The 23,788-nt window shown below is 34.2% G+C and overlaps 3 protein-coding genes across 6 annotated transcripts; all 3 read left to right on the forward strand.

Annotated features, from left to right (window-relative positions):
- Positions 1–419: 419 nt before the first annotated feature.
- Positions 420–9,218, forward strand: LOC144558956 (glycosyltransferase BC10-like). 3 transcript variants are annotated; one of them, XM_078307836.1, is made up of 10 exons: positions 420–894; positions 1,396–1,512; positions 2,840–2,940; positions 3,667–3,738; positions 4,039–4,120; positions 4,726–4,806; positions 5,708–5,746; positions 7,645–7,713; positions 7,873–8,019; positions 8,500–9,218. In XM_078307836.1, exons 1-10 carry the CDS (start codon positions 655–657, stop codon positions 8,674–8,676), a joined length of 1,125 nt encoding a protein of 374 aa, XP_078163962.1. In that variant the 5' UTR covers positions 420–654; the 3' UTR covers positions 8,677–9,218. The 3 variants fall into 3 exon arrangements, with proteins under 3 accessions (XP_078163962.1, XP_078163964.1, XP_078163963.1); XM_078307838.1 differs by lacking the exon at positions 7,873–8,019 and having other exon boundaries at positions 440–894; XM_078307837.1 differs by lacking the exon at positions 7,645–7,713 and having other exon boundaries at positions 473–894.
- Positions 9,219–10,129: 911 nt separating this feature from the next.
- Positions 10,130–13,532, forward strand: LOC144559493 (uncharacterized). Of its 2 annotated transcripts, none has more exons than XM_078308521.1 (5): positions 10,130–10,409; positions 11,052–11,208; positions 11,956–12,006; positions 12,188–12,289; positions 12,973–13,065. In XM_078308521.1, the coding sequence occupies exons 1-4, from the start codon at positions 10,246–10,248 to the stop codon at positions 12,242–12,244; spliced, it is 429 nt and encodes a 142-aa protein (XP_078164647.1). In that variant the 5' UTR covers positions 10,130–10,245; the 3' UTR covers positions 12,245–12,289; positions 12,973–13,065. The 2 variants fall into 2 exon arrangements, with proteins under 2 accessions (XP_078164647.1, XP_078164646.1); XM_078308520.1 differs by lacking the exon at positions 12,188–12,289 and adding an exon at positions 13,291–13,532 and having other exon boundaries at positions 10,131–10,409.
- A 5,286-nt stretch (positions 13,533–18,818) lies between these two features.
- On the forward strand, positions 18,819–22,175 carry LOC144558957 (cytochrome b561 and DOMON domain-containing protein At3g25290-like). Its single transcript, XM_078307839.1, has 3 exons — positions 18,819–19,470; positions 20,759–21,013; positions 21,733–22,175. Exons 1-3 carry the CDS (start codon positions 18,829–18,831, stop codon positions 22,075–22,077), a joined length of 1,242 nt encoding a protein of 413 aa, XP_078163965.1. The 5' UTR covers positions 18,819–18,828; the 3' UTR covers positions 22,078–22,175.
- Positions 22,176–23,788: the final 1,613 nt, after the last annotated feature.

Here is a 23,788-nt window from a genome sequence, read left to right on the forward strand (position 1 = left end):
ATACCGTATTGTTTGAATTTTATTAGCTTTTGAGATAAGCAGTTCCACAGCTAGTGTTGACCCAATAATTTTTTTAAATATTTTAACATCAAACTCCTCACATTAATAGTATGCAAATGAGCTTTTTCGTAATTTATATAAATCATGAAGTATCAGCTTCGCTAATGGCCCCAGAGACCAAAGCACAGGAGAACAGATATTCGAGGAAGACAACTCCATTTGTTTGTAATTAAAAAGATAACAGAAAGTTGAATGTGCTTCAAAGTTGAAAGTGCTTGAAAGTTTTCCGGTAAACGCATAATCATTACAATGATCTACAAATATGAAATGTGTGATGCAAACAACTTTAGTTGACCGAAGGATGACAAATGGTAGCAGTGATTATCCGCCACATCACTTCAAAAGTAAAAGGCCGTACAGATTTTTGGTGTTAACACATTTTTTATGTGAGAACAATACCACACACCATCCCGACTTTGTTTGGCGGCAACTAGAAAGACGAGAAAATAGAAGAGAGGAGAAGGGACTAGAGCGCGCAACACAGCTATAGAGAGGGAGACTTTGGCTGCTATAGAGAAAAGAGCTTGCTTAAGAGATGGTATAGGTGTAAAAGGCACAATTGTTGTTGCCTTTTCTCTCTTTTTACCTCCGGCGATGTCGGTGGCGAGAAAGAGGGCCCACCACGGCGTACGATACCTAGGGTTAGGGTTTCGCGTTGTGCTATTTCTAGCGCTATTAGCATTGGTCCGTGTGGTATTGCGGATCCACAACGACTCACTGGGTGATGGATCGGAATCCAGCAAGGAAATTACGTTTCGGGTCCCGAAAGTCGCGTTTCTTTTTCTGGCCCGATCAAACCTTCCGCTAGATTTCGTATGGGACACCTTCTTTAAGGTATTATATTGTTCATCTGTTATTTTTTTGCATTGCTGACCAGTAGTGGTGCTGTAATTGGGTGACAATCACTTTGTTGATTCTTTGGTTTCAAATTTTGTGTTCGAGTTTTATTGCAGCTAAGTTGCTTTCTTATAAATGTCTTTATCTGTAGTAAGCATCTCTTCCTGATGCCTACATTCACTTTAAGAGTTATTTAAATTTGATCTGACTTATGATTGTTCGAGATGTTGAACTCTTCAAAGGCTTCAGTTATTGGAATTAGATGCTTTACTGGAATTTTTATCTAATTTATTTGATTCCTACAGAAATCTTGCATTCTGTCAGAGGAACTTTAAGTAGTGTGATTTTATATCTTTATATGAATTTAGATGTAATTTTAGTGTAAAGTTGATTGCAGGGTTTTAATTTTATTTATGAATTACTGGAGAATACCCACAGAGATATTCTCATGGAAATCAATAAAATAGCATTTAAAAATATATTTTTGTTTCTTTTTAGAACGCTGAATCAGAGAAATTCTCAATATATGTGCATTCAAAGCCTGGATTTGTATTTGATGCTTCTACAACAAAGTCCACTTTCTTCTATGATCGGCAACTCAAGAACAGTGTAAAGGTGAGATCCTTTCCCATTCCATTGGAGCTTCTATTTTATTTTTGAAGCAAGAATTGTATAATTCCTGTGCAGATTTGGTTCCCTTTGGTAGTAGTTGGATAGTGGTGGGTCCGGACAGTTGTATAAGCATAGGCATAGAGAACTAGTATCAACAAATTTATAAGAGAAGCTTGCCTCTTTCTTAATTGCTACATGTTGAAACTTAAGCACCTTTATATTTTTTACTTGATTTATTCAGATCAAGTAGAAAGAAACTTATAGCTATCCCATAACTTAGCCCTGGGCACGTGCCTGGCCTTGCCCATGCATAGATCCGCCCCTAAGTTGGAGTCTGCTATTACCAACTCTTATTGGCTGCCTTCCTTTTTAAAAATAAAAGATGGGGATACCACCTGTTTCATTACAATGAAACAACACCATTAGCACAAAAATGAATTCATGTTGAATCGAGTCCATCCTTTATGACTCGGAATCTTATGTTGCTTGATCAGATCACAATCACTCATGCTCGATCACGATTGCACCCACACTTCTTCTCTCTTTTTTATTTTTCTAATTTCTGAATTTATTTTATTGGTTGCCATCCTTGATTTTGCACATTAGTTGTTTGTCAAGAATAGGCTACTTGAAGGATGTCCAAATGAAAATGTCTATAAATTAGAGATTCTTATCTGAGCTTAAGTTCTTCAATGTATATTTTGTTCTTTCTGGTATGAGGCCTGATTCCAGCTTTTCTCTAACCCAAATAAACCCAGTACAATTGAACAACAATGACCATCATTTATTGAATCTGGAATCCAGTACAATGATCATTTATTGAAGCTGGTTCCTGGTATGCTTGGGGATACTTGGTACCTGCCGTTTTTTTTTTTTTTAATAACTCTTATGGAATTAATAATACAAGCCAGCCAAGCCCAGTTTGGCCTTTGAACTCAGAGGGGCATTTCATGGATACTCTTTATATGTCATATATTACTGATATGTGCAAAAAACGAGATGCATCATCTTTCCATATTAGAACCATACATTTTGACATGTGAACTGCCCTCCTTCCCAGTTGTTCATTATTTGTGAATGAGGAAGAAGATGGGTAGAAACTGGAATAGATTGGTATGCTAATTTTATAAGGCGGGCATATTAGATGAAGTCTCTTACTTTTTAGGGTTGACATGATATTTTGATTTGCAGAATTAAGTTATTTCAATTCTTAATACCTTTAGAAACAAATTGAAATAATTTGTAGCACAAATTTAAGAGATGTCTGCTAACTAAACAAATTTAAACTGACAACAATATGCTCTGTTTATGCTGTTTTTCCTATGTGCAGGTGATATGGGGAGGTTCAACAATGATAGAAGCAGAAAGGCTTCTACTGAAGTCTGCACTAGTGGACCCTGCCAACCAGCGTTTTGTCTTGCTCTCTGACAGGTTGCCCGTCGTGTTTCCCGTTCTCTGATATTGTGATATCTGTTATTTTTGTTTTGTATTCATTTGACTGTTGAGCAGTACAAAATACAAATACAAGATGAGATATAAGGTTGCAATGCCAATTTGTTTTATATTTGCATCAAGCACCAAACTGTGTTGGTTTATTGTGATGGAAATGACATTCTTCATCTTGCCCCTATATCCAATTTTATCCTAAATATTAAATGGAAACAAAAAAAAGCGGCTTAGATGTTGGGCCTAGTTTGTGCGACCTGTTTATGGGCTTTTGTCCCAGTTGGCTTGAAAATGCTGGTGTCGACTTAGTCTTTTTTATTAACCTTGGTTTTAGCAATAATGGGGCATTAGCAAATATCTAAAAAAAGTTGGGATTAATTGTAAAACAGTAACATGTTGGATCTCTTTTGCAAGTGATGCAGGATATTGAATGTAATTGCAAAAACCAATAAAGCATTTCTATAATCAGATCTTTTAGTTTGTTACTGTTTCCTGTTAGGTAGAAGTAGAACAAATGAAAATGCACAAGGTATTAGAATTTGAGAAGAGTCCTTTTTCTGCATTTGTGAACAGTGATCAATTAGGCCTTGAACTTGTGTATGCATTTGTCCAAATGCTACACACAAAACAGAAAAAGTTAGTTTATTTTTAATTTCTGTAATTAATGTTAACTTAGCTGACTCTGTGGTTCATCATTAATTTGTGTTTCAGTTGTGTCCCACTTTACAAATTCACATATATATATAACTACTTGATGGCTTCCCGAAAAAGTTTTGTTGATATGTAAGTAATGCAATTACTTTTTTTCTTTATACCAAAACATTCTTTCATTGTTTTTATCTCATTTTGGATTCCTTGGAAAAATGTCTGGTTTATTGTCATGAAGTTTGGAATGTTTTGATGATACCATTGAAATACCATGACAAAAAGGACTGAAAAGGTTACCAGAATTGTTCAATTGAAAAATAATCTTTTTAAATTCCATTGGAATATAGGATAAATTTTCTTTTGGAAAGGTTCCTAATTCGAGGGGTTATCTGCGTTGTCTAATGCCATTCAATTAATATATCTTATAATATTCAGATTTCTTGACAAGAAGGAAGGTCGATACAACCCTAAAATGGCATCTATTATAACCAAGCAGAAATGGAGGAAAGGATCTCAGGTTATTAGTTATTCTCTTGTTGTATTTTTTTCTTATTTATAGATTTTCCCTTTTTGCTCCTTATGGCATATATTATAACCTTCGACTGGATTTTTGGTCTGGTAGTTGCTACTTTGACCTTTTAATCTGTGGTAGTTGTAAACTTCTAGTCTTGAGTATTTTATTAATGAAAGCTGGTAGTTGTTGGTTGGCTGCTTATTAAGCAAAAAGATTATAAAAACATAATACACAATATGTGCATTTCAAAAGGGGGCAAAAAGAAACGAAAAAAAGAAACAGAAGAACAAATAATCTGCAAATAACTCGGTAATTATAAAAGCTAAAACAATGAGACCACCTTGTCAGATAGTAGAGCACCAATGTCCAGTGATGCTCATAGAATTGACATAAATAGAACCACTGTTGATATCCCTAGCATAATTCCTCCTTTGGAGTGGACACGTAATGACCCATGCAGAGTTCTAATTTGCTACTTTTCATCCTTTCAAAAGGAAAAAAAAAAAAGGTTTGCTACTTTCATAACAATAAATGTTGTTAGGCATTTATCCAGACTGAGTGGGAAGGACCAACTCGTAATCTAACTCTTTATTTTTGTATTGTTTCAGTGGATAGCATTAGTGAGAAAACATGCTGAGGTGGTGGTTTCTGACAAAACAGTCTTTCGTGTGTTTAAGAAATATTGCAAGGTATCACTATTATTATATCATCATCACTGTAACCTAATGGGGGTAACTATCTCAGCACAAAACCTTACTGGGTGGAGTTCTGATCAAAGTAAATGCATGACCAGTATGATCTTACAACCCTCATTTATAAGTATTGTGAGTACCTGATCCCACTGTTAGAGTACCAAAATATATGACAGAATCCAATAGGCTGGGCGATGCTATCTTACCAAGGAGAAAGTTTAGAAAAAATAAGAAAAAAGACAATTTGGTCAAATAAATGCCTGACTAGTATGGATCTTACAACTTTTATTGTATATAAGTATTGTATCAATACTTGATCCAGCTGGTATAGGAGTGCTTAGTTTGAAAGTTGAGCATGGATGTGTGCTGCTTTTATGCTACACAAGAACTTGTGAACATATTAACAGATTCAAAGTTTGGAAACAACTCGACAGGTTTAATAATTTGGAATAAAAATAAAGTCTTGTAATTTGATAATTTTTTTGAGAATAAAAACGCCCTATGAAACTAAAATTGAGATGACCACATAAGACCTTGAAATGATTAGCACAGTTGACCTTCAAGTATAATATGACATTCAAGTGATTTCATGAACTTTATGACCATTCCTTGGGCCTCCTTTACCAGAGCACATGTGACGCACCTGGTCTCCCTTAATACCCTCTTTTTGTATCAATTCACACTAGCTCGAAATATCTCACAAATGAGAATTTGTTCAAAAGGTTCACAGTGACCTTTTAGCAAATTCTGAATAATATTCACCATAGTCAGGTGGAGCCCAAATTATGAATTATATGCAAATAATTTGCAAATTTTGTTAATATGCTCTTGACTCAGTTTCAAATTGGTTCTTCTTCTGTGGAGATGGCTATTAGTAAATTCCTTTTGTTTTATGCAGAGACTGCTGGGGACTGAATTCACTCGGATGCACAGAATTGTTAGTCCTCTTTGTTTTTGTTTCTTTGTTTCATAAATTACAAGAATAAAATATATAAGATGCAAATTCATGTTAGTACCGTATTGTTCAGTGCGAGGTTACAATACTTTGCAAACTGCAGATCAGTTCGTGCTATGGATCATATCTTCGTATCCCAAGTCTAAACAGTCGATCCCAAGTCCAAACAGTTAATCTGTACCGCTCAGCATTGATCTCCATATAAAAATGTACCCGGAGATCAAATTTGACATTTTTTAGAATTTTTTTATTATCTTTTAGATAGGTAGAAAATCACCTGATCTAAAGATTCTGACCATTGAAAGTAGAAATTTCTACCTATCTAAAAAAATAGTAAATGTTCTAAAAAAGGTAAAAATTTGGTCTCCAAGTACAATTTACCATGGTTCCGAAAATCGGCCGATTCCGAGTCAACTCGGAATCGGATGGGACCGGGCCGAGTTTTACCCGAGTCTCGCGCCTATGCGAGTTTTTCAGTAAAACTCGGATGAACAGTGCTTGGCTTGGCCGAGTTATCCGATTTTTGGTCTGAGTCAGGCCGAGTCAACCGAGTTTTAGTCCGAGTTGAGCTGATTCTCTTCTACCTGGACCGATTCTCACCTACTTGATTCTTGGTGAATTTGGTTCTAAATTTCTCCGATTTTTTCTGATTTTCAAATGGTTTTCTGATGAAGAAGAAAGGGTCTTCAGTCGCAAATGGGCATGGTGTGCATGTACACCGCTAGGATAAACCATGGGACCCCTTTAACAGATGTGAGAAGCTAAGAAGTACGCAGGCGTTGATTGGCTTATTAGGGTGGGCTCCATTTGTCGGATTAAATGGGAGAGATGAAAACAGTGTTGTGCTTCACCTTGCATGGTCGCGGTTCGCAGAGAAACATGAGTCTGTTAGATGGGCCACAGCTGTTAAAAATGTGAACCGCTCTCAGCCCCCTCTTTTTCCTTTCCTTTTCTCTGCCAGCAGATTCGATCTAATTCAAACTTTTTTCTCCTTTTGTCCTCTCCATTTCATTTGTTAATGGTCACGTCCAATTGTTCATTGTTTTCTGATTTTTTTTTTAACTATTTCCTTTTTCTTTGTTGGTTTCTTTTATTTTCTATATACTCTCTATTTTCTTTTTTTTAGGGGTGAACAAATGCCTTAACAATACTTTGTACAAATTATATTTTTCACAATTTTTTTCCTATTTTTTAATACAAAATTTTTTTTTTTAAAGAAATTTCAATGTGGGTTAAATCTTTTGATAATGATGTCTATAATCTTTCTTCATTATTTCTTGTTTCACAAAAAATGAAATTTGATATATTTCGATCATCATTCCAAAAAATCGTGTTAGATTAGTACGTATTGCTTCAAGATTCGTGCATATCAAGTTTGTGTGAATCTTAACGAGAATCTGACAGCTCTGACCCGTTGCCATTGTTCTTCACGGTGTTAAAAAGCATGCAAATTATTTTTATCAATTTTTTTCTACTTTTTGGCTACAAAACAAGCTTCTGCCAAAAAAACCCGAGTTACCGATCCGATTCTTCCGATTCTGGCCGATTCATCCGATTTCAATTCCATGGTTAAAAATCCGATTCCGATTCCGAGTTTCAGAATCATGCAATTTACATATGGAGATCATGTTGAGTGGTTCAGATTGACTGTTTGGACTTCAAAAACGAAGATATGGATCGATATATGTATCAAAGTGTGCTTTGCAAAGTACCGTAGCCAGTTGTTCATGCTTGATAATACTACTGGGTACCAAGGATATTATATGTTTGTCATAAGGTATGAACCAGATGGTTTGATGCAATTTTTGTCAGTTGAATATTTTCGTGGAGGTAATTTCATGATTCTTTTTTGAAATTTGAAATTACTTTGAATCATGCAGAAGGCAATTTTTCAAATGGAGAGTGGTGATTGTATACCAGACGAACACTATGTGCAGACATTGTTTTCAGTATGATTCTTTGTCTCTTGTGGGTATTTATGTGTGTACATATTAAGATCCATACTATTAATAGGAAACTCGTGAGTTTAAGCTTTTCAAAAGATATCTTCTTTAGATCTTATACAGCATCACCATTTTTTTTTTTTTTTTTTTTAATTTTGGTTGTAGATAAAAGATTTAGAAAATGAGATAGAGAAAAGAACTATAACATATACATCATGGAATCAGTTGGAGGACTCTATGGATAGAAAGACTTGGCATCCAAAGACATTCTCGTATGATGATGCCAGTCCTGATGGAATTAAAGAAATTAAGGTTGATAATCTACTTCATGCATCTTTGCTTTTGAATAACATTCCTGCATGACTTGGCATCCCTTTTTTTTTGGGTACCAACCACACAATACTGGCCCCTTTATGTATTAATAATAAGGTTGATCATACAGTACCACATCTGTTGTGGTTAATGTTTATGGGGGCTCCTGAATCAGGTTAGTCAATGGGGATGGTGATGTTTATATGGATTTGTGGATTGGGTCAGTGCCAGAGCCAGGTCACTGGCTTAATGGGGCCGAAAGCACCGTAAATCATGTGATTTTAGCAAAATTTAATTACAAGAATATCATCTGAAACATAATACTTTTCTAAATTCACGCTAGTCTTTCATCTCCCTCTGCTCCTGAAGTTAATGCTAGCAGAACAACCAGACTGATATTTCTCATCCTTGCCTGGCTATTACATGCCTTGTAATTCTGTTGGTTTTACAATCCATGCTAACTTTGCTTGATTTTGTCAGAGCATAGATCATGTGAACTACGAAATGGAACACCGTACTGAGTGGTGCAAATGCAACTCAAGTGAAGTGCCTTGCTTCCTTTTTGCACGAAAATTTTCACGTGGGGCTGGTATGCGAATATTGTTTGATGGTGTTGTTGGGGCCTTCGACAGTGGCTCTATGCGACTTGGTTTCTAACATTAGAAATTATCCTTTAGATGATAGCCATTGCTTCTTTTCTATGCCGAACAAATCTTGTTTTGCCTTTTGCCTCCACTGATTTAAAGACCCCGGTACTCGATCGTTTTGTTCGGTATGCATTGCATGATGTCTTTTTTGCTTCAGTTGGCATCTAGAAACTGTGTTGTAGATTTTGATCAAGGCAGGAGAATTCTGGAGTACATAGAACAGAGAAATTTAGCTAGAGTTGAGTGTGATCAAACCAAAAAATATTTTTGCTGCTTGTTCACATCAAACAAAACTAGAGAGTTGAAGGGAGTGTCCCGTTTCTTTGGGTAACTAAAATTTTGAAGATGTAGAGTATACTGACAAGCAGAGGATTTGAATAACTTCAGCAAAAGAAGAGTTGAAGAAAAGTAAACTATTTTACATACACAAAATATAAGCGGGTCCAAGGCCCTTTTATCTGTAGTTATTTACAAAGCTTTATAAACAAGCATCTGTAAATATAACAGTTTATTTATAAATAGACCTCATTTTTTTTTTTTTTGCTTCATAAATTTTGGCCCTCCGAATATTTTAGATTATTTTCTTGATATCTACGGTGACGTTACAATGCTCATATTTATTTATTTTGAAGAAAAAGCCCTTAGGCATACAATGCTCATATTTATTGCAGCTACTATATCTTCCACTCTTTCTTCGTTATTGTTTCATTTTGAGTATGGACACAAAGGATTTTGTGATTTTCTAAGGAATAGAGATTGGAGAACATGATTTGATGTGATGAATTTCTGGGAAACATATTCCAAGCAATTTTGGGGTGGGTTCTCTTTTAGACGATCAAAGTGGTGATATTAATATAGGAACTTAGGAAGGCCTCGTTATAGAAATTTCATGTATACCCCTAAAAACTTCAAAAATTAAGTATCACCCCTCTAAAATTCATAATATTATAGTTACCCTTCTAAATTATAAAACTCACACATTTATCTATTTTAGTGTCTTTTCTATTAAAACACATTTGAAATTTATTCATTTTACCCTTTATTAAGAAATATTAAAAAAAATATAGTATGTTTTAGAAAAATGTTGATTTTCTAAATTTTTTATTCCTAAGAGTAAATGGGTCATTTTTCTATTTCTGATGCTTATAGAAGCCTATATCTAAATGTATTGTATATGTGTTACAAGTAGAAAAATAACTCATTTGTATTTAGAAATTGATCAATTATAAATTGATATTTTTTTAGAACATATTATATATATATTTCTTAAATAAATGGTAAAATAGATATTTTATAAATTAAAATGATTTTTTTTTTATAAAAAAGCCTAAATTTGTCAGTTTTTGAAATTTAGAAGGGTAAATATGATATTATGAATTTAGGAGGATGACATAAATAATTTTGAAGTTTTTGAGGGGGTGTTGTGAAATTCCCCTTAAATTTAATTAATGTTTCACCAAAAAATAATATGACAAAATAGTACCCGAAATTGTTCAACCGAAGAGAAGGCGAACAGCAGCACAACCACCGGAAGAGGGGAGAGAGAGAACAAAGATCTGAGCGCTTGGATCCGAATCCAATGGACGACGCTTTGACCGGGCCACTGTCAGAGACGAACTCCTCCGTCGTCGCCACCAGCGCATCGTCGTCTTATCAGGCTACAACGACCGCTTCTAATCTTGTGCTCGCCTGCGCTCTCCTCGCGTTCTTCGCTTCTCAGCTCCTCAAGCTCATTGTCTCCTGGTCTTTTCCTCCCCTCTTTATACATGTTTAACTTAATTGCTGGATATTTGTACTCAGTCTTTTATAATTGATGAAAAACATCACCTTTCTTATACAATATGTACTGTAAAACATGTCTCATTGTGCCGATATCTGTTCTCCCTCATGAAACTATGATGCTTATCATAATATATATTTGGTTGTGCAGTTAGCATCTTTGTTAATTTTTTGATTTGATAGATTTTTTATTCCTAATATTATAGAGATCCATTAGTTCTGTTTACTATTTAATTTTTCTCTTTCTTTCTTTGTTCTGTTGGTGGTGAATAGAAATGGGGCATCTCTTCTTCTGATATGATTTACATAATTTCGTACAATTCTAATAGTATTAAAAAATAATTCATATCTGGAATGTTATACATAATTTTTTATGTTTGGGAGAATTTCTTGTGTACCCATGTAAACTTCTTAAAGATTTGCTTTATACCCATGTTTGGGAGAATTTCTATATGTTTTATGATCACTTTCCTCTGTTTGTATAAGATTTGCTTTATGTTTGCATTTACATTAGTAAGCAAAGTGTAGAAATTAACTTTAAACAGTTCCATGCTTCCTAGCTGACAAGAGACTAAGCAATCAAAACTTTTTACGCTAGATATACAGGTTAAAGGAGAAGAGATGGGATTCTAGAAGGTTCCTCGTGTCAGGAGGGATGCCTTCTTCAATCTGTGCCACAGTAGCGGCTCTAGCAACAGCAATCGGCCTTCAAGAGGGGGCCCACACCTCAGCCTTTGCCCTTGCACTCGTTTTTGCTTCCATTGTACGTTTTCTTTCTGTGCGTGTGTGTCTTCTTTTCTATTGTCTCTTTGGACGATTGTTGATAGAAAAAAGGGAGGATTAAATGAGGTTAAATAAAGGCTTGCTTATACAATTGAGGGCTAATCATGTTAAGTTGAGGCTAAATTGGAAATTTGGTTGCTGGGGACTTTTGTTCTAACTGAATTGCACAACTAGGCTCAACTACACATTTGGTCTGAACTTATGTGGACTAATTAAAATTGTGGGCTAAGTAGGGTTGATTCAAGGTATAATTGCTCAGTTAATTGTTGTTAGTTGCACAAGTTGAGTTTTAAGTGCATAGTTAAGGGGGTAAGTTTTGTTGAAGTGAGAACTTATTACAAATTTATGGGTAATTTAAGGCTCACTGCCAGAAGAAGGGGAAGGGTATAGATTGAATTAAGAATTATGGTTTTCAGTCCTTGCGCAATGACTGGCATCTGCTATACTTTTTCTTTCATTGGTTTGATACTTTGATTGATGTTTGATCTTTTTGTTGGCTTGGTATGATATTAGTGCTCGTGAGATCCGACACTGCCAGCAAGGCTGTACTTTGTTTCTCTTCATAAGAAGTGATTTTCTTTTAATGCAGAATCATTTATTGTATTAATGCTGAACAATATTGCCTAATTTCGTACTTATCTATGCTTCCATTAATGTTTCAATTCAATGTTGCTCTTTTCATAGCCTTCAATTTAATTTAGAATTTCTTGCAACTTTTAAACTGTAGGTAATGTATGATGCCTCTGGCATTAGATTCCATGCTGGACGCCAGGCTGCAGTAAGTGTGAATATGCTTCATTTGTATGATAACTGTTCATATGTGCCTTTGCAAAACCCCAAAATATTTCAGACACCAGGGGGAACATCTCATATACCTAAAAGCAGGAAACTTTACCTACATCCCTCTATTGCCAGTGCTTTGAAAGATAATCAAATCAACACCTGACTCTTCTTCTTAGGGAAAGATAGAACCCGGGGTGGAGCTACAATTTTTTTTTTTTTGCGATGGGGCCTAAAGAATATACGCCAATCCATCACCTCTTCAATTTACTAATATAGAAGTAGAACCCTTTGGATTTCTACACTAAAGGGCATCTAATATTTATAGGGTTGCAAACATTCTTGCTTGCCAACATATTTTTGTGTTTTCTTTCTAAACCATCATCTTGAATATACAATCTTTAAGTCCTTATCTTGATCTTGGAACTGGCCCAAACCTGGCACCATGTGGAAAAACAGTGAGGGGGGCAGTTTGCATACCTTTTTTTATGCAGAAGGTATGTAGCAGAACTTATGTGCTTTCAGTGAGAGTGCATGAAAAATATTTTTAGGAAATTATTCCAGTGAGCAGGGGGGCACTTTGCCAACATAATTTTGTGTTTTCTTTCTAAACCATCATATTGAATATACAATCTTTAAGTCTTTATCTTGAGCTTGGTAAGGAACTGGCTCAAACCTGAAAGTTGGATTTTGCACGAGTATACTTGATAGTGCCGTTCTTGTTACACATTCTGTTTGGTTCTTAGCTTCATTTTATTAAGTTCTTTGGGGGACCACATTATCCTTTATGTCACAACTGAGACAAAGGTATTCTGCAAAAGATACATCTGTTAGTAAAGTGCTGGTTTTATGAATTGGCATGGTACTAATAACTCTTACAAAAAGCATCAAGTATTTGTTATGTTTCTCCGTCCATGTTATTTTATGCTCTGTTATGTTATTTAATTTGATTTAAATCATGCAGTTGCTGAATCAGATTGTTGTAGAGCTTCCACCTGAGAACTCTGTAGCAAATTTTAGGCCACTGCGTGAACCTCTTGGCCACACCCCTCTTGAGGTAACACGCATGTACCTGCTTCTGTTTTTTTCTTGCTGCTGATAGTACAAATTGCTAGACTATTAAATGTACCAGTTGTTTTATATAGCAGTGGTGGGAAAATAACAGTTAAAAATGAAAAGTTTTTTTTTCCCCTCAGTTCTGTTGCTTGTATGTACTCTGTTAAAGAGTTGACAAGGTATCCAGTTCATTTGACTTGAGGTTTCTTTCTAATCTGATTGACAGGTTTTTGTCGGAGCTATTCTTGGTTGTTTCATCTCATATGTGATGACAAATTCTATATGATCTTTCTTTCTTGCAACTTCCCTTATATTCATGAATTTTGGGATTAGTACAAGTTTTGACCATTAAAATGGCAATGCTTAGGTAGAAGGATGTATAAATATATGTAGTGGGGCTGTAAACAGCTTGGTACAGTGAAGAAGCTTGTATTAATTGAATCTCTCTTTTGGTCAATACTTTTCTTATTTGTTGGGTGTCTATGATTCATGAACATTTCACTTTGTTTATACATATATTAGTTGTTTACTCATAATAAGGAATATGCTAGTATGCTATGCATAGCATAGAGCCCCTTCATGCAACGCTTTGGATTTCGACTTTTCAAAATCCTAACAGTCTATCCGAACCGTTCATCTTGTTCTCCATATTAATATGTGTTTGGGGACCAAATTTTACATTTTTTAGAATTTTTTTACTATTTCTTTAGATTTATTGAAAATCGCTGTTTTCAGCAAATCTGGACCATAAAAAAACAGCGATTTTCAATAAATCTAAAGAAATAGTAAAAAAATTTCAAAACATATAAAATTTTGTTTCCAAATACATATTAATATGGATAACAAGATGAACGGTTCGGATCGACCGTTAGGATTTTGAAAAGTCGAAATACAAGACGTTGCATGGAGGGGCTCTATGCTATGCATAGCATGCTAGCATATTCCCTCATAATAAGATAAAAGATATAGCCAGAAAGTGTTGTCTCAGTAGTTTTTGGAGACAGGAAGAAAATAATAATTGAAAATAAAGTTTCCTTTTCAGTCTCTTTTGTGCAAGCATCTCTGTTAGGCATGGCGTTAACTAAACCAGAGGCCTTAAGTGAGTTCTGACGGGTGGGACCGTGGTTCAGAATTAATGAAGGAGCGCAAAGAGGGAAATAAAGACTGGAATAGCGGGACAGGACATTAGACATACCCTGTCAGAGGAGGGGTCTCTCTGTAGGAAATGCCTGAACGGTTGGAGGCCCACTGGCCACTGCATATATTGTAATCCTACAAGACGGCCCCAGTCGATTTGCAAGCGCAATAAAGGCACTGGAGAGGAGCGAAATGGAGAAAATAAAGAGGAAAGTGAATAAATATGGTTGTACACTCAGTTGCAATTTTTTTTGCTGTTAGCCTGTTACATTCTATTTGATAGTAAATAGTCCCAAGTCACCGATTTTTTTATATATATCTAAAAAATAAAAAAAATAACCAATTCAGTTATGTTTTTCCAAACCGGAATTTTTTTTTTTCCGGAATCAACCTCTAAAACCGGAAATTTTTTTTCCGGATTCTATTTCCGGAATTTTTTTTTTCTGATTTTTCAATTCAATTTTCGAAATTTTTTTTTCCGGACTCGCATTGAATTCGTTTATAAAAATCGCGGATTGTCTCGCTTTCACTCAATCCGCTTTCACTCCTCTCTCACAGTAAGTTATTTAATTTTAAATTATTTAAATTTATAATTATTTATATGTTGTTATTTGTTAATTATATATATTGTTTAGACTAAAATAGTTTATAAATCTAGAATGATTTATAAATTTTCAAAATAGTTTAGAATATTGTCTTATTAATTTAGAAAATTCAAAAATAGTTTAGAATAATTTAGGAATTTAGATATTGTCTTATTAATTTAGAAAATTAGAAAGTTTAGAATATTGTCCTATTAGTTAAACAAATTCTAAAATGTTATAGAATAATTTAAAAAATTCTTAAATGATTTAGAATGGTTTTAGGAACTTCTTTCCTTTTCGGATCCCTTACGGAGCTCTGACTGTCTGATCGATCGGCTCTTCGATTCAGGTTATTTTATTTTTTAATTTTAATTTAAATTTAAATTGTAATTAATTAGTTCATTCCAAAATTGTTTTTTTATAATATTGTCCAAATAATTTAGAATTTTTTAGAACATTCCCCTAGAATAATTTATAAAATTCCAAAATAGTTTAGAATGTTGCACTATTAATTTATAAATTTTCAAAATGATGTAGAATAATTTAAGAATATCCAAAATGGTCTAGAATAATTTAGAAAATTATAAAATGATATAGAATAATTTTCAGAGGTCCGGACAATTTTTAATTACTTATATGTTGTTATTTTTTAAATTGCCAGACTAATCGAAACTAAAAATGACAACCATTTGTGTGAAAATTTTTATTGGAGGAGAAATCCAATACAATGATGATGGGGTCTTTTACAGTACCCGAGCTAAATACTCATTACCGCTAATCGTGAACCACAGTTTTGATTATCTTCGGAATGAGATTTATAAATTTGTTGGGTACAATGCTAGTCAAGCAAATATGAAAATCCAAGCCAGGTTTAATATGTCCACCGACGGCCAACGTGACTATTAATTAGTATCGGTAATGAACCAACAGTCGTTCGAAATGATTTTAGGAATTGTGTCGTCTTTTCCACAAAGGTTACCGGTTCTGGAGTTATATGTAGAATTGGAACCGAACTATACCAGTCAGATTCCTGAACCTCGATCTCGACCCAGTACCAGTCGGAAACCTATGGATCCCGATCCAATACCAGTTAGATCCCGACCTAGTACCGGTCAGCACTCTGTGGATGTACCAATGAGACCCCGACCCAGTATCGGTAGCAACTATGTGGATCAACCAGTTAAACCCCGACCCAGTATCAGTCGGAATCCTGTGGATCCCGACCGAATACCAGTTAGATCCCGACCTAGTATCGGTCGGCACTTTGTGAATCTAACAATGAGACCCCGACCCAGTACCAGTGGGGTCCGTAGACAGGTACGTGATTATTCGCATGTACCTGTGGATGCAATTGATTCTGATAGTTTGGAGAGTGGATCATGAGATGCTCTCAGGTGAGTCATCGGGTTTCGACGATGATATTAGACAGCCCAGCCAGTCACAACCACAATCCCGTCAAACGCAATCCCGTCAATCACAGTACTCGATAACTGGTTGGGAAAATATGACACATCCGGTTGATAGTTTCAATGTCATATCCAGTTTTCGGCCTGCGTATGTCAATTTTTTCGGCAAATAAAATAAACATTCGATAATCCATTGGCTAAAGGTGTAGTTTATGTGTCGAAAACGACTCTAAGGATAGCAATCAATGAGTTTCATCTCGAAAAGAATTGTGAGTGCAAGGTTCTTAGAAGCGAACTTAGACATTACAAGGTGGTGTGCAGAGATGCTTTTTGTAAATTTAAGGTGTGCGCGAAGCAGAACGGTCTTTCATAATCTTAGATTATTATCAAACAAGCAATTCCTCATACGTGCACAGTATCGGCAACACGTACAGATCATTGTCAGCTTACAGCAGAGATGGTTGACCTTGCGATTGATAAGACCATTAGAAGGGATGTGTGCTCTTCTGTAAATCATATTCAAGATCTCGTCATGCAAAAATATAATAAGGTAACCCCCAAGTACAACAAATTATGGAGATGCTGTGAGCTTGCTATTGCAAATCTATTTAATTTAATTTGTATTTGAAAATTATGTTGTACAATTTGAATTATTTTTGATATTTTTGTACCATATTAGTTGTAATGCATTTTTTTTATTCTATTTATTTTTCTTATTTAATTTATGGAAGACGGTTTCGATGGAATTGTTAAGTTATAAGAGACGGTTTCGATGAAATTGTTAAGTTATCGGAACCAATTATAAGCAAATAGTACCTACAGATAAAGCAAATCATATCAAAATATACGAGTAGTCATACATAGATCAAATACCAAAAGGTACAACACAAATGACAAGATAAAATATATAAATCCTACTGGCCACGTTGTGAATATACATGGTGGTATGGATACTGTGAATGCGAGAAGCGAGAAGTGTCACTCTAGCACGCTGTGAATGTTGTAGTCTGTTAGTGGGATCCACTGGAGGAGGTGTTCCAGTCGGATCCTCTTGAGGAGGTGGATAAGAAGACGACACCCCATCATCACCAAAAACAAGGTCCTGACATGGAGTCGGAGGAACCTCCCAGTGATGCCGTAGTGATTCGTATCTGGCTTGGTCAAACTGTATTTGCTATTTGGGTAATTTTCTAAATTAATAGGGTAATTTTCTAAACCATTTTAGTATTTTTTAAATTATTTTAGACTATTTTGGTATTTTCTAAATTATTCTAAACAATTTTGATATTTTTTAAATTATTCTAGACCATTTTGGATTTCTAAATTAACAAGACAATATTCTAAACCATTTAAAATGAACTAATTAATTATATTATAAATTAAAATTAAAATAAAAAATAAAAAAACCTGAATCGAAGAGACGATTGATCAGACAGTCAGAGCTCCGAAAGGGACCTGAAAAGAAAAGAGGTTCCTAAAAATTCTAAATCATTTTACAATTTTCTAAATTAATCGAACAATTTTCTAAATTAATTTCTAAATTATTCTAGACCATTTTGGATATTTTCTAAATTATTCTAGAGCATTTTGGTGTTTTCTAAATTATTCTAGATCATTTTGAATATTTTCTAAATTATTCTAGAGCATTTTGGTGTTTTCTAAAATATTATAGACCATTTTGGTGTTTTCTAAATTATTCTAGACCATTTTGATATTTTCTAAATTATTATAGACAATTTTGGTATTTTCTAAATTATTCTAGACTATTTTGGTGTTTTCTAAATTATTCTAGACTATTTTGGTATTTTCTAAATTATTCTAGACCATTTTGATATTTTCTAAATTATTCTACACCATTTTGGTATTTTCTAAATTATTTTACACAATTTTTTAAAATTCTAAATTATTTGGACATTATTCTAAACCATTTAAAATTAAATAATTAAATATATTATAAATATAAATTTAAATTAAAAAAAAAACTTAAGAAGAAGGGACGTGAGGGGGTGGCCTGGGGAGCCGGGTGGGGAAGAAGGACCCGGGCCTTATGTAGGGTAATCCTGAGTCCGGAATTTTTTTTTTTCCAGTTTTGGGAGCTTAGTTCGGAAATTTATTTTCCGGATTTGGGACTGGAATTTTTTTTTTTCCGGTTTTAGAATGGAATTTCCGGAATTTTTTTTTTTCCGGTTTTAGAGGTTGATTCCGGAATTTTTTTTTTCCAGTTTGGGTAGTTTTGAAAATACAGAACTGAATTGGTTATTTTTTGAAATTTTATTTATTTTTTGGATATAAATAAAAAAATCGGCCCAAGTCACGTATACCGTTTGAAGAACTATTGTGGCTAGTGAAATTTAACACTCGACTACTAATTATTGGAACCTGGATGCTCGATCTCATTTTGCTTTGCTCACTTTGCTTTTCCGATTCCATGTTCCAATAAAGCAAGACAAATAAATCATAGCCAAATAATGTGGATTGCAAAAGACCCTGTACTACAAAGTGTTTGCATCAAGAAAACCTATCCTATTCTTATAATGCACGTAATACTTTAGTCCCCACACCCTTTTTATGTCTATTTAAAATCTGTACTACAAATGGCAATTAATAAGTTTGATCAACTCGTGACAACATCCAATTATGCCTTTCGACATACACTACCTCTTCTCTATTCAAATTTGTCTCCTCTTCTTTACCTCCTCTCTCTGCCTCTCAACCAAAGCTCAAGATCAATGCCCCCCTTGTGAAAAATCCAACATTACATATTTATGTAGGTCTTTACCAACCCTAGGTGCAAAAATTCGGCTGTGCTACTACAACACGACACCAAATGCAACATTGGATGTTGTATTCAGCGTGGTGCCACCGTCGCCTGATGGCTGGGTTGCTTGGGGCCTGAACCCCATACATGCCCAGATGATCGATTCGCAGGTGCTAATTGCACACCGAAACCCAGTCAAAGGTGTCAATGTGTCTCAAGCAGTTCTCTCATACGACACAAAACATGGTTGTGGGGTTAGTCAAGCAGGGTTTGAGGTTAATGTTTCTAGAGCTAGCGCAGATTATATCGCGGAGTCGAGAATGATGATATTATATGCGGAACTCGGGCTCCCGCATTGGTGCAATTTAACAAGGTTTAATCATGTCTGGCAAGTGGGACCAGGAATGAATGGGGACTCGCCTGTGAGGCATATGAGGATGCTACAAAACTTTGATAGCCGCGAGACGATTAATTTGACCTCCGGGCATGTTTTGGGGTACAAACGGAATTCCTTAAGAAAAGTAAGCCATGACACCTCTACAAATTTCAGCTTGCCATGCATATGGTTAGGTTTGGTAATCCAAATTAATAACTCCCTTAAAAATGATAATAAGGGATTAAGGGGGAAAAAGTGATAATGTACATATATAAGATATACTTAAGAATATATATTAGGCTCCCACATGAATATGCACATTCACATTTTTATCATTTCTAAACCCCACAAAATTATAATGTCCTTTCTTATTGAAGTGAGCTAGGGAATCATGCAAATATATAATTATGAAAGTTTGTAATCTTTCCTCGTGCAAGGGAAAAGAAAGAGAGTTATAGACAAAGCACACGATTCCGATGACAACTTCAATCCAAGCATCACAATTTTCCTATGGAAATAATTGTGTGGCTATATGTATGATTTGTGTGTATATTTGTGTGTGTGTGTTTGTGTGTGTATATATAAAGCTGGTATGTGATGTGCAAACCAAGAGGGTTTGGTGAGCATAACTTTAAATATATATTAGATTGGTTTCAAACGACGATTTTTTTTAGTACAAAGTTAAATGGTAAAAAAATAATGAAGTTTTATATGTTATTTTAATGCATTCATTTTTTACAATTTTTTTTTACTGCTTGACTTTGTGTACTAAATGAATTAAAAAAATTCAAAATTTTGCATATACACGTATTATCACTTGTGAAGTATATCGGTTTCAATGATTTAAATTTGTCGTTTAAAGCCAATATGATAGATATGAAGTTGTGCTTCTTAAACCCTCTTAAAAGCACATTAGATGTTAGTTTAATTTGCTCGTAGAGGCTGAAATTAAAGTGCAATTTAAAGACTTCTTTGAGTGAGTATATGGTACTATGCATAACATGATTTGGTCCGTAATACATATTTATATTTTCATTTTCAAAATTCTAACGCTCGATCCGAACCGTTTAGCATAATTTTTATATGAATATGTACTTGCAGACTAAATTTAATATTGTTTTATAATTTTTTTTATTATTTTTAAAGATATGTTGAAAATCACTGTTTTCGAATTGTCCATAATTTTCAGATCAAGTGATTTTCTACCTATCTTAAAAAATAGTAAATTATTTAAAAAAAATATATAAAATTTGACCTGCAAGTACATATTTATATAGGAATCATGTTGAACGGTTCGAATTGATCGTTATAATTTTGAAAACAAAAATATTAATTCGTATTGCATATCAACCCGTGATATGCATAAACATATACTCACTCCTTTATTGGAAGCATAAGTTGCAAACCTTATCTCTAGGATTCTTTGTGGGCAGGCTCATGGCATTCTAGGTATAACTGGTTGGGGCTTCTTGCTACCATGCGGAGTGATCATAGCCAGATACTTCAGAGAGTGCCCATTCAATTGTAATTTGTGGTTTCTGGTGCATGTTGGTGTCCAAATTTGCGCATACATAATTGGAACCATTGGCTGGGCGATCGGGTTGTCTCTCGGTCAGCCAGATCATTTTCATACCTTCATAGCTCACCGAGTAATTGGTATCACCATATTTGGTTTGGCAACACTTCAGGTACTTGCTAAATTTCTTTCCACTATTTATTAATATTTAAAATATTTTTTTCAAATCAATTGTAGACATGAGAAAAAAAAAATTTCTCCATCAATTGATCATTTCCCCAATTAAACTATATCTTTTCAAAATCCAATATAACCCAATTGTGACAGTTCAAATTAGAGATGGATGGACATTTTGACCATATTGGCAGGATTTCCCTGTCCACATGTGGACATGGGATTAGGTTCCAAAAATCTGAACTGTTTAGCACGAATCTTAAAGCAACTCATTTCCTATTAACAGACTCCCCTGCATCTAAAATAGGCACCGTTTAAATCTGGTCCATACACGTATCAACTCAAAAGTTGTGATATCTCGGGGGATACACATTCATGGGTGTTACCGTTATTCCATGTGTTACAAATACCTGGCCAAGAAAAAATGAGAAAAAAAAGGAAAGAAAAGAAAATGAAGACACAACATGAAACAGTAATTGAAAAATCTATAAAATCCGAAGTTGGCTATTCCTACATAAGCAGCTATTTATTTTCTAAATAAGGAGAGAGTTCAATTTGTAGCTTTTCCTTTTTTTTTTCCCTTACCCTCTAATACTAGAATAGTAGTCATAGAGGGACTCAACTACACATCATGTCAATATTGCTGAAAGCTAATGAAGAACAATTATTTGTACTGGTTCTTATCAAATTGTTTTGCTCCATCTTAATTGCACGCAGATGCTAGCTATCTTCCTCAAACCCACAAGGAATGACAGGTACCGGAGATATTGGAACATATACCACCATTTTTTGGGCTACACATTATTAACCTTAGTTGTGATCAACATCTTCAAAGGGTTGGCGATCTTGCAAGCTCCAAAGAGTTGGAAACACGCATACATCATCCTCCTCATCCTTCTCTCATCCATTGCTTTCTTGTTAGAGGTGGTTGCCTGGGTCAGGTTCCATTGGATCAACTTTGAATTTACCTTGAAACATAAATCTAATACGCATCATTCTGAGGCTGAGGGGTCTGCCAAACAGACTCCGCTCGAGCAAGAAAGATCAAATCGCGCATCATGAAAGTGCATTGCTACGTGCTAAATTGCAGTTGTTGTATTTTAATAAATTTTCGATGATGGCTGAGAAGAACTGAAGAACAAAATGAATTAATAAATTAGGTGGTTGTTTCTTGTTTGTCATTTGCAAGGTTTGCAAAATTAAAATGTTTTTCCCTTTTCAGTTATTAGTCGAGACAATATAATTAATTCGTATGTTTTGTTTTACCCGCTTACCCTACCTGTATCGCATTCGATAAGACGGGTATGGGTAAGATTTTTTTTTTTCGTTAGCTTATAGGGTATGGGAATGGGTAATGATTTTTTATCGTTAGATAAACGAGTGTGTGGGTACAGGTAAATGCTATTTCGTACCCATTGGGTAATGAATAATTATATAAAATAAATTATATTATGAGAAAATGTATGCATGTTATTGTAAGAAGAATATTATGCTAAATATGTTATTTTTTATTTGATTGTTTTGTTATTTAGTTAACAAATTGAATTTGTTAGAATAGTTATTTGTGATTTTGATTTGTTTTACTTCATAAAAAAAATATTAGTAATAATTGATTGTATATTTGTATTTTAATTTTATATATTAGTAATTGTGATTGTATATGTATGACATGATAAATTTTGATAGTTTATTTGTAAAAATAATAAAACTATTATATTTGTATTATTCGTTATTTGCCCATTATCGTTTTGTTATCCGCTAATCTTAACGGATAGAGGTAGGGTATGATAAAGCAAATTCTTAACAGGTATGAGTAGAGTATCAATTTTTGGTGGATATAGATATGAAAATGATTCCACCCTACCCGAATTGTACCCATTGACACCCCTATGTGGAGTGGCCTGAGGTAATTCCTTTTTTCTTCCTTCTGTAACATTGAACGTACTTATGATGTTGCTTGTGAACAAAACAATTATAAGTTCTTTGCTATTAGGAGCCAACCACGTACAGTTATTAGTTATCAACCATTCACTTGCACAAAGCCACAGATTATATTACCAAAACAATTATTTGGGATGAAGAATTAAGATATAGACGAATTAATACTTTGAGATAAATTGATTAAGTATATATATACACCAGGGGACATACCACAACAGACCTTTTAATTTTTGGAAGCGTTTAATTGTCCAGTCTTTTGTCCACCATTTGTCCACAACTTTGACTTGTGCGAATACTGTAAAATTACTTCTACATGCTGTATACTTATACAATATATCACATAAAATATATCAGTTAATCACAAAACATTTAGCAACTATTTGAAGTGGTCCCATGATAGTTAGAAAAAGATTGCAACGAGAAAATAAATGTACTTTCAAACTGTACTTTCGGAAATTACAGTTATAGAAAATTATTGGCAGTTAGAGTTAGTTATTAGCGGTTATTGGCAGTTAGAGTTAGTTATTAGCGTCTGCACTGGGTTGAATCTTGTATACCGTAAAATTGAATCTTGTATACAGTAAAAATTTCGATTGAATCTTGTATACTGTAAAATTGAATCTTGTATACTGTAAATTTTCAATTGAATCTTGTATACTGTCAAATTTCTAAATCTAAACCATAAAATAATACCATGTATACTGTAAGATAAAATGTAAAAAATGCTACATTTCAGCTTAAACTACAACCTGCAAAGAATCATGTATACTGTAAAATTTCAAAATATAAACCATAAAATAATACCATGTATACTGTAAAATTTCAAAATCTA

This window comes from Carex rostrata, chromosome 9 (assembly GCF_964058835.1).
Source record: "Carex rostrata chromosome 9, lpCarRost1.2, whole genome shotgun sequence".
Classification (NCBI taxonomy): Eukaryota; Viridiplantae; Streptophyta; class Magnoliopsida; order Poales; family Cyperaceae; genus Carex; species Carex rostrata.